At 54.9% G+C, this 16,516-nt stretch overlaps 2 protein-coding genes across 2 annotated transcripts; both read left to right on the top strand.

Annotated features, from left to right (window-relative positions):
• Positions 1–10,311: 10,311 nt before the first annotated feature.
• LOC134624121 (GATA zinc finger domain-containing protein 14-like) lies at positions 10,312–10,989 on the top strand (the record flags this gene model as incomplete). Its single annotated transcript, XM_063469093.1, has 1 exon — positions 10,312–10,989. A coding segment is annotated over one exon (678 nt), but the record flags the coding sequence as incomplete, so codon positions are not given.
• A 3,804-nt stretch (positions 10,990–14,793) lies between these two features.
• LOC134624119 (GATA zinc finger domain-containing protein 14-like) lies at positions 14,794–15,366 on the top strand (the record flags this gene model as incomplete). The annotated part of the gene is made up of 1 exon (XM_063469091.1): positions 14,794–15,366. A coding segment is annotated over one exon (573 nt), but the record flags the coding sequence as incomplete, so codon positions are not given.
• Between the last annotated feature and the right edge of the window lie 1,150 nt (positions 15,367–16,516).

Here is a 16,516-nt window from a genome sequence, read left to right as displayed (position 1 = left end):
CCCAACAACCACCACAGCTGCACCAACAACAACCACAACAGCTGCCCCAACAACAACCACAACAGCCGCCCCCACGACAACAACTACAGCTGCCCCAACCACAACCACAACAGCTGCCCCAACAACAACCACAACAACCGCCCCCACGATAACAACTACAGCTGCCCCAACCACAACCACAACAACCGCCCCCACAACAACAACCACAGCAGCACCAACAACAACCACAACAACCGCCCCGACAACAACAACTACAGCTGCCCCATCCACAACCACAACAGCTGCCCCAATAACAACCACAACAACCGCCCCCACGACAACAACTACAGCTGCCCCAACCACAACCACAACAGCTGCCCCAACAACCACAACAACCGCCCCCACAACAACTACAGCTGCCCCAACAACAACCACAACAGCTGCCCCAACAACAACCACAACAACCGCCCCCACGACAACAACTACAGCTGCCCCAACCACAACCACAACTACAGCTGCCCCAACCACAACCACAACAGCTGCCCCAACAACAACCACCACAGCAGCACCAACAACAACCACAACAACCGCCCCCACAACAACAACTACAGCTGCCCCAACCACAACCACAACAGCTGCCCCAACAACAACCACAACAACCGCCGCCACGACAACAACTACAGCTGCCCCAACAACAACCACAACTACAGCTGCCCCAACCACAACCACAACAGCTGCCCCAACAACAACCACCACAGCAGCACCAACAACAACCACAACAACCGCCCCCACGACAACAACTACAGCTGCCCCAACAACAACCACAACAACCGCCCCCACAACAACAACCACAGCAGCACCAACAACAACCACAACAACCGCCCCGACAACAACAACTACAGCTGCCCCATCCACAACCACAACAGCTGCCCCAACAACAACCACAACAACCGCCCCCACGACAACCACAACAACCGCCCCCACGACAACAACTACAGCTGCCCCAACCACAACCACAACAGCTGCCCCAACAACAACCACAACAACCGCCGCCACGACAACAACTACAGCTGCCCCAACAACAACCACAACTACAGCTGCCCCAACAACAACCACAACAACCGCCCCCACAACAACAACCACAGCAGCACCAACAACAACCACAACAACCGCCCCGACAACAACAACTACAGCTGCCCCATCCACAACCACAACAGCTGCCCCAACAACAACCACAACAACCGCCCCCACGACAACCACAACAACCGCCCCCACGACAACAACTACAGCTGCCCCAACCACAACCACAACAGCTGCCCCAACAACAACCACAACAACCGCCGCCACGACAACAACTACAGCTGCCCCAACAACAACCACAACTACAGCTGCCCCAACCACAACCACAACAGCTGCCCCAACAACAACCACCACAGCAGCACCAACAACAACCACAACAACCGCCCCCACAACAACAACTACAGCTGCCCCAACCACAACCACAACAGCTGCCCCAACAACAACCACAACAACCGCCGCCACGACAACAACTACAGCTGCCCCAACAACAACCACAACTACAGCTGCCCCAACCACAACCACAACAGCTGCCCCAACAACAACCACCACAGCAGCACCAACAACAACCACAACAACCGCCCCCACGACAACAACTACAGCTGCCATAACCACAACCACAACAGCTGCCCCAACAACAACCACAACAACCGCCCCCACGACAACAACTACAGCTGCCCCAACAACAACCACAACAACCGCCCCCACGACAACAACTACAGCTGCCCCAACAACAACCACAACAACCGCCCCCACGACAACAACTACAGCTGCCCCAACCACAACCACAACTACAGCTTCCCCAACCACAACCACAACAGCTGCCCCAACAACAACCACAACAACCGCCGCCACGACAACAACTACAGCTGCCCCAACAACAACCACAACTACAGCTGCCCCAACCACAACCACAACAGCTGCCCCAACAACAACCACCACAGCAGCACCAACAACAACCACAACAACCGCCCCCACGACAACAACTACAGCTGCCCCAACCACAACCACAACAGCTGCCCCAACAACAACCACCACAGCAGCACCAACAACAACCACAACAACCTCCCCCACGACAACAACTACAGCTGCCATAACCACAACCACAACAACTGCCCCAACAACAACAACTACAGCTGCCCCAACGACAACCACAACAGCTGCCCCAACAACAACCACAACAACCGCCCCCACGACAACAACTACAGCTGCCCCAACAACAACCACAACAGCTGCCCCAACAACAACCACAACAACCGCCCCCACGACAACAACTACAGCTGCCCCAACCACAACCACAACTACAGCTTCCCCAACCACAACCACAACAGCTGCCCCAACAACAACCACAACAACCGCCGCCACGACAACAACTACAGCTGCCCCAACAACAACCACAACTACAGCTGCCCCAACAACAACCACAACTACAGCTGCCCCAACAACAACCACAACTACAGCTGCCCCCACAACAACAACTACAGCTGCCCCAACCACAACCACAACAGCTGCCCCAACAACAACCACAACAACCGCCGCCACGACAACAACTACAGCTGCCCCAACAACAACCACAACTACAGCTGCCCCAACCACAACCACAACAGCTGCCCCAACAACAACCACCACAGCAGCACCAACAACAACCACAACAACCGCCCCCACGACAACAACTACAGCTGCCATAACCACAACCACAACAGCTGCCCCAACAACAACCACAACAACCGCCCCCACGACAACAACTACAGCTGCCCCAACAACAACCACAACAACCGCCCCCACGACAACAACTACAGCTGCCCCAACAACAACCACAACAACCGCCCCCACGACAACAACTACAGCTGCCCCAACCACAACCACAACTACAGCTTCCCCAACCACAACCACAACAGCTGCCCCAACAACAACCACAACAACCGCCGCCACGACAACAACTACAGCTGCCCCAACAACAACCACAACTACAGCTGCCCCAACCACAACCACAACAGCTGCCCCAACAACAACCACCACAGCAGCACCAACAACAACCACAACAACCGCCCCCACGACAACAACTACAGCTGCCATAACCACAACCACAACAGCTGCCCCAACAACAACCACCACAGCAGCACCAACAACAACCACAACAACCGCCCCCACGACAACAACTACAGCTGCCATAACCACAACCACAACAACTGCCCCAACAACAACAACTACAGCTGCCCCAACGACAACCACAACAGCTGCCCCAACAACAACCACAACAACCGCCCCCACGACAACAACTACAGCTGCCCCAACAACAACCACAACAGCTGCCCCAACAACAACCACAACAACCGCCCCCACGACAACAACTACAGCTGCCCCAACCACAACCACAACTACAGCTTCCCCAACCACAACCACAACAGCTGCCCCAACAACAACCACAACAACCGCCGCCACGACAACAACTACAGCTGCCCCAACAACAACCACAACTACAGCTGCCCCAACAACAACCACAACTACAGCTGCCCCAACCACAACCACAACAGCTGCCCCAACAACAACCACCACAGCAGCACCAACAACAACCACAACAACCGCCCCCACGACAACAACTACAGCTGCCATAACCACAACCACAACAGCTGCCCCAACAACAACCACAACAATCGCCCCCACGACAACAACTACAGCTGCCCCAACGACAACCACAACAGCTGCCCCAACAACAACCACAACAACCGCCCCCACAACAACAACTACAGCTGCCCCCACCACAACCACAACAGCTGCCCCAACAACAACCACAACAACCGCCCCCACGACAACAACTACAGCTGCCCCAACCACAACCACAACTACAGCTGCCCCAACCACAACCACAACAGCTGCCCCAACAACAACCACCACAGCAGCACCAACAACAACCACAACAACCGCCCCCACGACAACAACTACAGCTGCCATAACCACAACCACAACAGCTGCCCCAACAACAACCACAACAACCGCCCCCACGACAACAACTACAGCTGCCCCAACAACAACCACAACAACCGCCCCCACGACAACAACTACAGCTGCCCCAACAACAACCACTACAGCTGCCCCAACAACAACCACAACAACCGCCCCCACGACAACAACTACAGCTGCCCCAACCACAACCACAACTACAGCTTCCCCAACCACAACCACAACAGCTGCCCCAACAACAACCACAACAACCGCCGCCACGACAACAACTACAGCTGCCCCAACAACAACCACAACTACAGCTGCCCCAACCACAACCACAACAGCTGCCCCAACAACAACCACCACAGCAGCACCAACAACAACCACAACAACCGCCCCCACGACAACAACTACAGCTGCCATAACCACAACCACAACAGCTGCCCCAACAACAACCACCACAGCAGCACCAACAACAACCACAACAACCGCCCCCACGACAACAACTACAGCTGCCATAACCACAACCACAACAACTGCCCCAACAACAACCACAACAACCGCCCCCACGACAACAACTACAGCTGCCCCAACGACAACCACAACAGCTGCCCCAACAACAACCACAACAACCGCCCCCACAACAACAACTACAGCTGCCCCCACCACAACCACAACAGCTGCCCCAACAACAACCACAACAACCGCCCCCACGACAACAACTACAGCTGCCCCAACAACAACCACAACAACCGCCCCCACGACAACAACTACAGCTGCCCCAACCACAACCACAACTACAGCTTCCCCAACCACAACCACAACAGCTGCCCCAACAACAACCACAACAACCGCCGCCACGACAACAACTACAGCTGCCCCAACAACAACCACCACAGCAGCACCAACAACAACCACAACAACCGCCCCCACGACAACAACTACAGCTGCCATAACCACAACCACAACAGCTGCCCCAACAACAACCACCACAGCAGCACCAACAACAACCACAACAACCGCCCCCACGACAACAACTACAGCTGCCATAACCACAACCACAACAACTGCCCCAACAACAACCACAACAACCGCCCCCACGACAACAACTACAGCTGCCCCAACGACAACCACAACAACCGCCGCCACAACAACAACTACAGCTGCCCCAACAACAACCACAACAGCTGCCCCAACAACAACCACCACAGCAGCACCAACAACAACCACAACAACCGCACCCACAACAACAACTACAGCTGCCCCAACCACAACAACTACAGCTGCCCCAACAACAACCACAACAACCGCCCCCACGACAACAACTACAGCTGCCCCCACGACAACAACTACAACCGCCCCAACAACAACCACAACTACAGCTTCCCCAACCACAACCACAACAGCTGCCCCAACAACAACAACTACAGCTGCCCCAACAACAACCACAACTACAGCTGCCCCAACCACAACCACAACAGCTGCCCCAACAACAACCACCACAGCAGCACCAACAACAACCACAACAACCGCCCCCACGACAACAACTACAGCTGCCATAACCACAACCACAACAGCTGCCCCAACAACAACCACAACAACCGCCCCCACGACAACAACTACAGCTGCCCCAACAACAACCACAACAACCGCCCCCACGACAACAACTACAGCTGCCCCAACAACAACCACAACAACCGCCCCCACGACAACAACTACAGCTGCCCCAACCACAACCACAACTACAGCTGCCCCAACCACAACCACAACAGCTGCCCCAACAACAACCACCACAGCAGCACCAACAACAACCACAACAACCGCCGCCACAACAACAACTACAGCTGCCCCAACAACAACCACAACAGCTGCCCCAACAACAACCACCACAGCAGCACCAACAACAACCACAACAACCGCACCCACAACAACAACTACAGCTGCCCCAACGACAACCACAACAGCTGCCCCAACAACAACCACAACAACCGCCCCCACAACAACAACTACAGCTGCCCCCACCACAACCACAACAGCTGCCCCAACAACAACCACAACAACCGCCCCCACGACAACAACTACAGCTGCCCCAACCACAACCACAACAACCGCCCCCACGACAACAACTACAGCTGCCCCAACCACAACCACAACTACAGCTTCCCCAACCACAACCACAACAGCTGCCCCAACAACAACAACTACAGCTGCCCCAACAACAACCACAACTACAGCTGCCCCAACCACAACCACAACAGCTGCCCCAACAACAACCACCACAGCAGCACCAACAACAACCACAACAACCGCCCCCACGACAACAACTACAGCTGCCATAACCACAACCACAACAGCTGCCCCAACAACAACCACAACAACCGCCCCCACGACAACAACTACAGCTGCCCCAACAACAACCACAACAACCGCCCCCACGACAACAACTACAGCTGCCCCAACAACAACCACAACAACCGCCCCCACGACAACAACTACAGCTGCCCCAACCACAACCACAACTACAGCTTCCCCAACCACAACCACAACAGCTGCCCCAACAACAACCACAACAACCGTCGCCACGACAACAACTACAGCTGCCCCAACAACAACCACAGCTACAGCTGCCCCAACAACAACCACAACTACAGCTGCCCCAACCACAACCACAACAGCTGCCCCAACAACAACCACCACAGCAGCACCAACAACAACCACAACAACCGCCCCCACGACAACAACTACAGCTGCCATAACCACAACCACAACAGCTGCCCCAACAACAACCACCACAGCAGCACCAACAACAACCACAACAACCGCCCCCACGACAACAACTACAGCTGCCATAACCACAACCACAACAACTGCCCCAACAACAACCACAACAACCGCCCCCACGACAACAACTACAGCTGCCCCAACGACAACCACAACAGCTGCCCCAACAACAACCACAACAACCGCCCCCACAACAACAACTACAGCTGCCCCCACCACAACCACAACAGCTGCCCCAACAACAACCACAACAACCGCCCCCACGACAACAACTACAGCTGCCCCAACAACAACCACAACAACCGCCCCCACGACAACTACAGCTGCCCCAACCACAACCACAACTACAGCTTCCCCAACCACAACCACAACAGCTGCCCCAACAACAACCACAACAACCGCCGCCACGACAACAACTACAGCTGCCCCAACAACAACCACCACAGCAGCACCAACAACAACCACAACAACCGCCCCCACGACAACAACTACAGCTGCCATAACCACAACCACAACAGCTGCCCCAACAACAACCACCACAGCAGCACCAACAACAACCACAACAACCGCCCCCACGACAACAACTACAGCTGCCATAACGACAACCACAACAACTGCCCCAACAACAACCACAACAACCGCCTCCACGACAACAACTACAGCTGCCCCAACGACAACCACAACAGCTGCCCCAACAACAACCACAACAACCGCCCCCACAACAACAACTACAGCTGCCCCAACAACAACCACAACAACCGCCCCAACAACAACCACCACAGCAGCACCAACAACAACCACAACAACCGCCCCCACGACAACAACTACAGCTGCCCCAACAACAACCACAACAACCGCCCCCACGACAACAACTACAGCTGCCCCAACCACAACCACAACCACAACTACAGCTGCCCCAACCACAACCACAACAGCTGCCCCAACAACAACCACCACAGCAGCACCAACAACAACCACAACAACCGCCGCCACCACAACAACTACAGCTGCCCCAACAACAACCACAACAGCTGCCCCAACAACAACCACCACAGCAGCACCAACAACAACCACAACAACCGCACCCACTACAACAACTACAGCTGCCCCAACCACAACAACTACAGCTGCCCCAACAACAACCACAACAACCGCCCCCACGACAACAACTACAGCTGCCCCCACAACAACTACAACCGCCCCAACAACAACCACAACAACCGCCCCCACAACAACAACTACAGCTGCCCCAACCACAACCACAACCACAACAACAGCTGCCCCAACCACAACCACAACAGCTGCCCCAACAACAACCACAACAACCGCCCCCACGACAACAACTACAGCTGCCCCAACGACAACCACAACAGCTGCCCCAACAACAACCACAAGAACCGCCCCCACAACAACAACTACAGCTGCCCCAACAACAACAACCACAACAGCTGCCCCAACAACAACCACCACAGCAGCACCAACAACAACCACAACAACTGCCCCCACGACAACAACTACAGCTGCCCCAACAACAACCACAACAACCGCCGCCACAACAACAACTACAGCTGCCCCAACAACAACCACAACAGCTGCCCCAACAACAACCACCACAGCAGCACCAACAACAACCACAACAACCGCACCCACAACAACAACTACAGCTGCCCCAACGACAACAACTACAGCTGCCCCCACCACAACCACAACAGCTGCCCCAACAACAACCACAACAACCGCCCCCACGACAACAACTACAGCTGCCCCAACCACAACCACAACAACCGCCCCCACGACAACAACTACAGCTGCCCCAACCACAACCACAACTACAGCTTCCCCAACCACAACCACAACAGCTGCCCCAACAACAACAACTACAGCTGCCCCAACAACAACCACAACTACAGCTGCCCCAACCACAACCACAACAGCTGCCCCAACAACAACCACCACAGCAGCAACAACAACAACCACAACAACCGCCCCCACGACAACAATTACAGCTGCCATAACCACAACCACAACAGCTGCCCCAACAACAACCACAACAACCGCCCCCACGACAACAACTACAGCTGCCCCCACGACAACAACTACAACCGCCCCAACAACAACCACAACAACCGCCCCCACAACAACAACTACAGCTGCCCCAACCACAACCACAACAACAGCTGCCCCAACCACAACCACAACAGCTGCCCCAACAACAACCACAACAACCGCCGCCACGACAACAACTACAGCTGCCCCAACAACAACCACAACTACAGCTGCCCCAACAACACCCACAACAGCTGCCCTAACAACAACCACCACAGCAGCACCAACAACAACCACAACAACTGCCCCCACGACAACAACTACAGCTGCCATAACCACAACCACAACAGCTGCCCCAACAACAACCACAACAACCGCCCCCACAACAACAACTACAGCTGCCCCAACAACAACCACAACAGCTGCCCCAACAACAACCACAACAGCCGCACCCACAACAACAACTACAGCTGCCCCAACCACAACAACTACAGCTGCCCCAACAACAACCACAACAACCGTCCCCACAACAACAACTACAGCTGCCCCCACCACAACCACAACAGCTGCTCCAACAACAACCACAACAACCGCCGCCACGACAACAACTACAGCTGCCCCAACAACAACCACAACTACAGCTGCCCCAACCACAACCACAACAACAGCTGCCCCAACCACAACCACAACAGCTGCCCCAACAACAACCACAACAACCGCCGCCACGACAACAACTACAGCTGCCCCAACAACAACCACAACTACAGCTGCCCCAACCACAACCACAACAGCTGCCCCAACAACAACCACCACAGCTGCCTCAACAACAACCACAACAACCGCCGCCACGACAACAACTACAGCTGCCCCAACAACAACCACAACTACAGCTGCCCCAACCACAACCACAACAGCTGCCCCAACAACAACCACCACAGCAGCACCAACAACAACCACAACAACCGCCCCCACGACAACAACTACAGCTGCCATAACCACAACCACAACAGCTGCCCCAACAACAACCACAACAACCGCCCCCACGACAACAACTACAGCTGCCCCAACAACAACCACAACAACCGCCCCCACAACAACAACTACAGCTGCCCCCACGACAACAACTACAGCTGCCCCAACAACAACCACAACACCCGCCCCCACGACAACAACTACAGCTGCCCCAACCACAACCACAACTACAGCTGCCCCAACAACAACCACAACAACCGCCCCCACAACAACAACTACAGCTGCCCCAACAACAACCACAACAGCTGCCCCAACAACAACCACAACAGCCGCACCCACAACAACAACTACAGCTGCCCCAACCACAACAACTACAGCTGCCCCAACAACAACCACAACAACCGTCCCCACAACAACAACTACAGCTGCCCCCACCACAACCACAACAGCTGCCCCAACAACAACCACAACAACCGCCCCCACGACAACAACTACAGCTGCCCCAACAACAACCACAACAACCGCCGCCACGACAACAACTACAGCTGCTCCAACAACAACCACAACAACCGCCCCCACGACAACAACTACAGCTGCCCCAACAACAACCACAACAACCGCGCCCACAACAACAACTACAGCTGCCCCAACAACAACCACCACAGCAGTACCAACAACAACCACAACAACCGCCCCCACGACAACAACTACAGCTGCCCCAACAACAACCACCACAGCAGTACCAACAACAACCACAACAACCGCCCCCACGACAACAACTACAGCTGCCCCAACAACAACCACAACAGCTGCCCCAACAACAACCACCACAGCAGCACCAACAACAACCACAACAACCGCCCCCACGACAACAACTACAGCTGCCCCAACAACAACCACAACAACCGCCCCCACGACAACAACTACAGCTGCCCCAACCACAACCACAACTACAGCTGCCCCAACAACAACCACAACAACCGCCCCCACGACAACAACTACAGCTGCCCCAACAACAACCACAACAGCTGCCCCAACAACAACCACAACAGCCGCACCCACAACAACAACTACAGCTGCCCCAACCACAACAACTACAGCTGCCCCAACAACAACCACAACAACCGTCCCCACAACAACAACTACAGCTGCCCCCACCACAACCACAACAGCTGCCCCAACAACAACCACAACAACCGCCGCCACGACAACAACTACAGCTGCCCCAACAACAACCACAACAACCGTCGCCACGACAACAACTACAGCTGCCCCAACAACAACCACAACTACAGCTGCCCCAACCACAACCACAACAACCGCCCCGACGACAACAACTACAGCTGCCATAACCACAACAGCTGCCCCAACAACAACCACAACAACCGCCCCCACGACAACAACTACAGCTGCTCCAACAACAACCACAACAACCTCCCCCACGACAACAACTACAGCTGCCCCAACAACAACCACAACAACCGCGCCCACAACAACAACTACAGCTGCCCCAACAACAACCACCACAGCAGCACCAACAACAACCACAACAACCGCCCCCACGACAACAACTACAGCTGCCCCAACAACAACCACAACAACCGCCCCCACGACAACAACTACAGCTGCCCCAACCACAACCACAACTACAGCTGCCCCAACAACAACCACCACAGCAGCACCAACAACAACCACAACAACCGCCCCCACGACAACAACTACAGCTGCCATAACCACAACAACTACAGCTGCCCCAACAACAACCACAACCACCGCCCCCACGACAACAACTACAGCTGCCCCAACAACAACCACAACAACCGCCCCCACGACAACAACTACAGCTGCTCCAACAACAACCACAACAACCTCCCCCACGACAACAACTACAGCTGCCCCAACAACAACCACAACAACCGCGCCCACAACAACAACTACAGCTGCCCCAACAACAACCACCACAGCAGCGCCAACAACAACCACAACAATCGCACCCACGACAACAACTACAGCTGCCCCAACCACAACCACAACTACAGCTGCCCCAACCACAACCACAACAGCTGCCCCAACAACAACCACCACAGCAGCACCAACAACAACCACAACAACCGCCCCCACAACAACAACTACAGCTGCCCCAACCACAACCACAACAGCTGCCCCAACAACAACCACAACAACCTCCCCCACGACAATAACTACAGCTGCCCCAACAACAACCACAACAACCGCGCCCACAACAACAACTACAGCTGCCCCAACAACAACCACCACAGCAGCACCAACAACAACCACAACAACCGCCCCCACGACAACAACTACAGCTGCCCCAACCACAACCACAACTACAGCTGCCCCAACCACAACCACAACAGCTGCCCCAACAACAACCACCACAGCAGCACCAACAACAACCACAACAACCGCCCCCACAACAACAACTACAGCTGCCCCAACCACAACCACAACAGCTGCCCCAACAACAACCACAACAACCTCCCCCACGACAATAACTACAGCTGCCCCAACAACAACCACAACAACCGCGCCCACAACAACAACTACAGCTGCCCCAACAACAACCACCACAGCAGCACCAACAACAACCACAACAACCGCCCCCACGACAACAACTACAGCTGCCCCAACCACAACCACAACTACAGCTGCCCCAACCACAACCACAACAGCTGCCCCAACAACAACCACCACAGCAGCACCAACAACAACCACAACAACCGCCCCCACAACAACAACTACAGCTGCCCCAACCACAACCACAACAGCTGCCCCAACAACAACCACAACAACCGCCGCCACGACAACAACTACAGCTGCCCCAACAACAACCACAACTACAGCTGCCCCAACCACAACCATAAAAGCTGTCCCAACAACAACCACCACAGCAGCACCAACAACAACCACAACAACCGCCCCCACGACAACAACTACAGCTGCTCCAACAACAACCACAACAACCTCCCCCACGACAACAACTACAGCTGCCCCAGCAACAACCACAACAACCGCGCCCACAACAACAACTACAGCTGCCCCAACAACAACCACCGCAGCAGCGCCAACAACAACCACAACAACCGCCCCCACGACAACAACTACAGCTGCCCCAACCACAACCACAACTACAGCTGCCCCAACCACAACCACAACAGCTGCCCCAACAACAACCACCACAGCAGCACCAACAACAACCACAACAACCGCCCCCACAACAACAACTACAGCTGCCCCAACCACAACCACAACAGCTGCCCCAACAACAACCACAACAACCGCCGCCACGACAACAACCACCACAGCAGCACCAACAACAACCACAACAACCGCCCCCACAACAACAACTACAGCTGCCCCAACAACAACCACAACAACAGCTGCCCCAACAACAACCACAACTACAGCTGCCCCAACAACAACCACAACTACAGCTGCCCCAACCACAACCACAACAGCTGCCCCAACAACAACCACCACAGCAGCACCAACAACAACCACAACAACCGCCCCCACAACAACAACTACAGCTGCCCCAACAACAACCACAACAGCTGCCCCAACAACAACCACAACAGCCACACCCACAACAACAACTACAGCTGCCCCAACCACAACAACTACAGCTGCCCCAACAACAACCACAACAACCGCCGCCACGACAACAACTACAGCTGCCCCAACAACAATCACAACTACAGCTGCCCCAACAACAACCACAACAACCACCGCCACGACAACAACTACAGCTGCCCCAACAACAACCACAACTACAGCTGCCCCAACCACAACCATAACAGCTGTCCCAACAACAACCACCACAGCAGCACCAACAACAACCACAACAACCGCCCCGACGACAACAACTACAGCTGCCATAACCACAACCACAACAGCTAACCCAACAACAACCACAACAACCGCACCCACGACAACAACTACCGCTGCCCCAACAACAACCACAACAACCGCCCCCACGACAACAACTACAGCTGCTCCAACAACAACCACAACAACCGCCCCCACAACAACAACTACAGCTGCCCCAACCACAACCACAACAACAGCTGCCCCAACAACAACCACAACAACCTCCCCCACGACAATAACTACAGCTGCCCCAACAACAACCACAACAACCGCGCCCACAACAACAACTACAGCTGCCCCAACAACAACCACCACAGCAGCACCAACAACAACCACAACAACCGCCCCCACGACAACAATTACAGCTGCCCCAACCACAACCACAACTACAGCTGCCCCAACCACAACAGCTGCCCCAACAACAACCACCACAGCAGCACCAACAACAACCACAACAACCGCCCCCACAACAACAACTACAGCTGCCCCAACCACAACCACAACAGCTGCCCCAACAACAACCACAACAACCTCCCCCACGACAATAACTACAGCTGCCCCAACCACAACCACAACTACAGCTGCCCCAACCACAACCACAACAGCTGCCCCAACAACAACCACCACAGCAGCACCAACAACAACCACAACAACCGCCCCCACAACAACAACTACAGCTGCCCCAACCACAACCACAACAGCTGCCCCAACAACAACCACAACAACCGCCGCCACGACAACAACTACAGCTGCCCCAACAACAACCACAACTACAGCTGCCCCAACCACAACCATAACAGCTGTCCCAACAACAACCACCACAGCAGCACCAACAACAACCACAACAACCGCCCCCACGACAACAACTACAGCTGCTCCAACAACAACCACAACAACCTCCCCCACGACAACAACTACAGCTGCCCCAACAACAACCACAACAACCGCGCCCACAACAACAACTACAGCTGCCCCAACAACAACCACCACAGCAGCGCCAACAACAACCACAACAACCGCCCCCACGACAACAACTACAGCTGCCCCAACCACAACCACAACTACAGCTGCCCCAACCACAACCACAACAGCTGCCCCAACAACAACCACCACAGCAGCACCAACAACAACCACAACAACCGCCCCCACAACAACAACTACAGCTGCCCCAACCACAACCACAACAGCTGCCCCAACAACAACCACAACAACCGCCGCCACGACAACAACCACCACAGCAGCACCAACAACAACCACAACAACCGCCCCCACAACAACAACTACAGCTGCCCCAACAACAACCACAACAACAGCTGCCCCAACAACAACCACAACTACAGCTGCCCCAACAACAACCACAACTACAGCTGCCCCAACCACAACCACAACAGCTGCCCCAACCACAACCACAACAGCTGCCCCAACAACAACCACCACAGCAGCACCAACAACAACCACAACAACCGCCCCCACAACAACAACTACAGCTGCCCCAACAACAACCACAACAGCTGCCCCAACAACAACCACAACAGCCACACCCACAACAACAACTACAGCTGCCCCAACCACAACAACTACAGCTGCCCCAACAACAACCACAACAACCGCCGCCACGACAACAACTACAGCTGCCCCAACAACAACCACAACTACAGCTGCCCCAACAACAACCACAACAACCACCGCCACGACAACAACTACAGCTGCCCCAACAACAACCACAACTACAGCTGCCCCAACCACAACCATAACAGCTGTCCCAACAACAACCACCACAGCAGCACCAACAACAACCACAACAACCGCCCCGACGACAACAACTACAGCTGCCATAACCACAACCACAACAGCTAACCCAACAACAACCACAACAACCGCACCCACGACAACAACTACCGCTGCCCCAACAACAACCACAACAACCGCCCCCACGACAACAACTACAGCTGCTCCAACAACAACCACAACAACCGCCCCCACAACAACAACTACAGCTGCCCCAACCACAACCACAACAACAGCTGCCCCAACCACAACCACAACAGCTGCCCCAACAACAACCACCACAGCAGCACCAACAACAACCACAACAACCGCCCCGACGACAACAACTACAGCTGCCATAACCACAACCACAACAGCTAACCCAACAACAACCACAACAACCGCACCCACGACAACAACTACCGCTGCCCCAACAACAACCACAACAACCGCCCCCACGACAACAACTACAGCTGCTCCAACAACAACCACAACAACCGCCCCCACAACAACAACTACAGCTGCCCCAACCACAACCACAACAACAGCTGCCCCAACCACAACCACAACAGCTGCCCCAACAACAACCACAACAACCGCAGCTACGACAACAACTACAGCTGCCCCAACAACAACCACAACTACAGCTGCCCCAACCACAACCACAACAGCTGCCCCAACAACAACCACCACAGCAGCACCAACAACAACCACAACAACCGCCCCCACGACAACAACAACAGCTGCCCCAACAACAACCACCACAGCAGCACCAACAATAACCACAACAACCGCCCCCACAACAACAACTACAGCTGCCCCAACCACAACCACAACAGCTGCCCCAACAACAACCACAACAACCGCCCCCACGACAACAACTACAGCAGCCCCAACAACAACCACAACAACCGCCCCCACAACAACAACTACAGCTGCCCCAACAACAACCACAACTACAGCTGCCCCAACCACAACCATAACAGCTGCCCCAACAACAACCACAACAACCGCCCCCACAACAACAACTACAGCTGCCCCAACCACAACCACAACTACA

Source organism: Pelmatolapia mariae, linkage group LG3_W, assembly GCF_036321145.2.
Source record: "Pelmatolapia mariae isolate MD_Pm_ZW linkage group LG3_W, Pm_UMD_F_2, whole genome shotgun sequence".
NCBI classification, from domain to species: Eukaryota; Metazoa; Chordata; class Actinopteri; order Cichliformes; family Cichlidae; genus Pelmatolapia; species Pelmatolapia mariae.
This window is presented reverse-complemented; position numbering and strand designations above follow the sequence as displayed.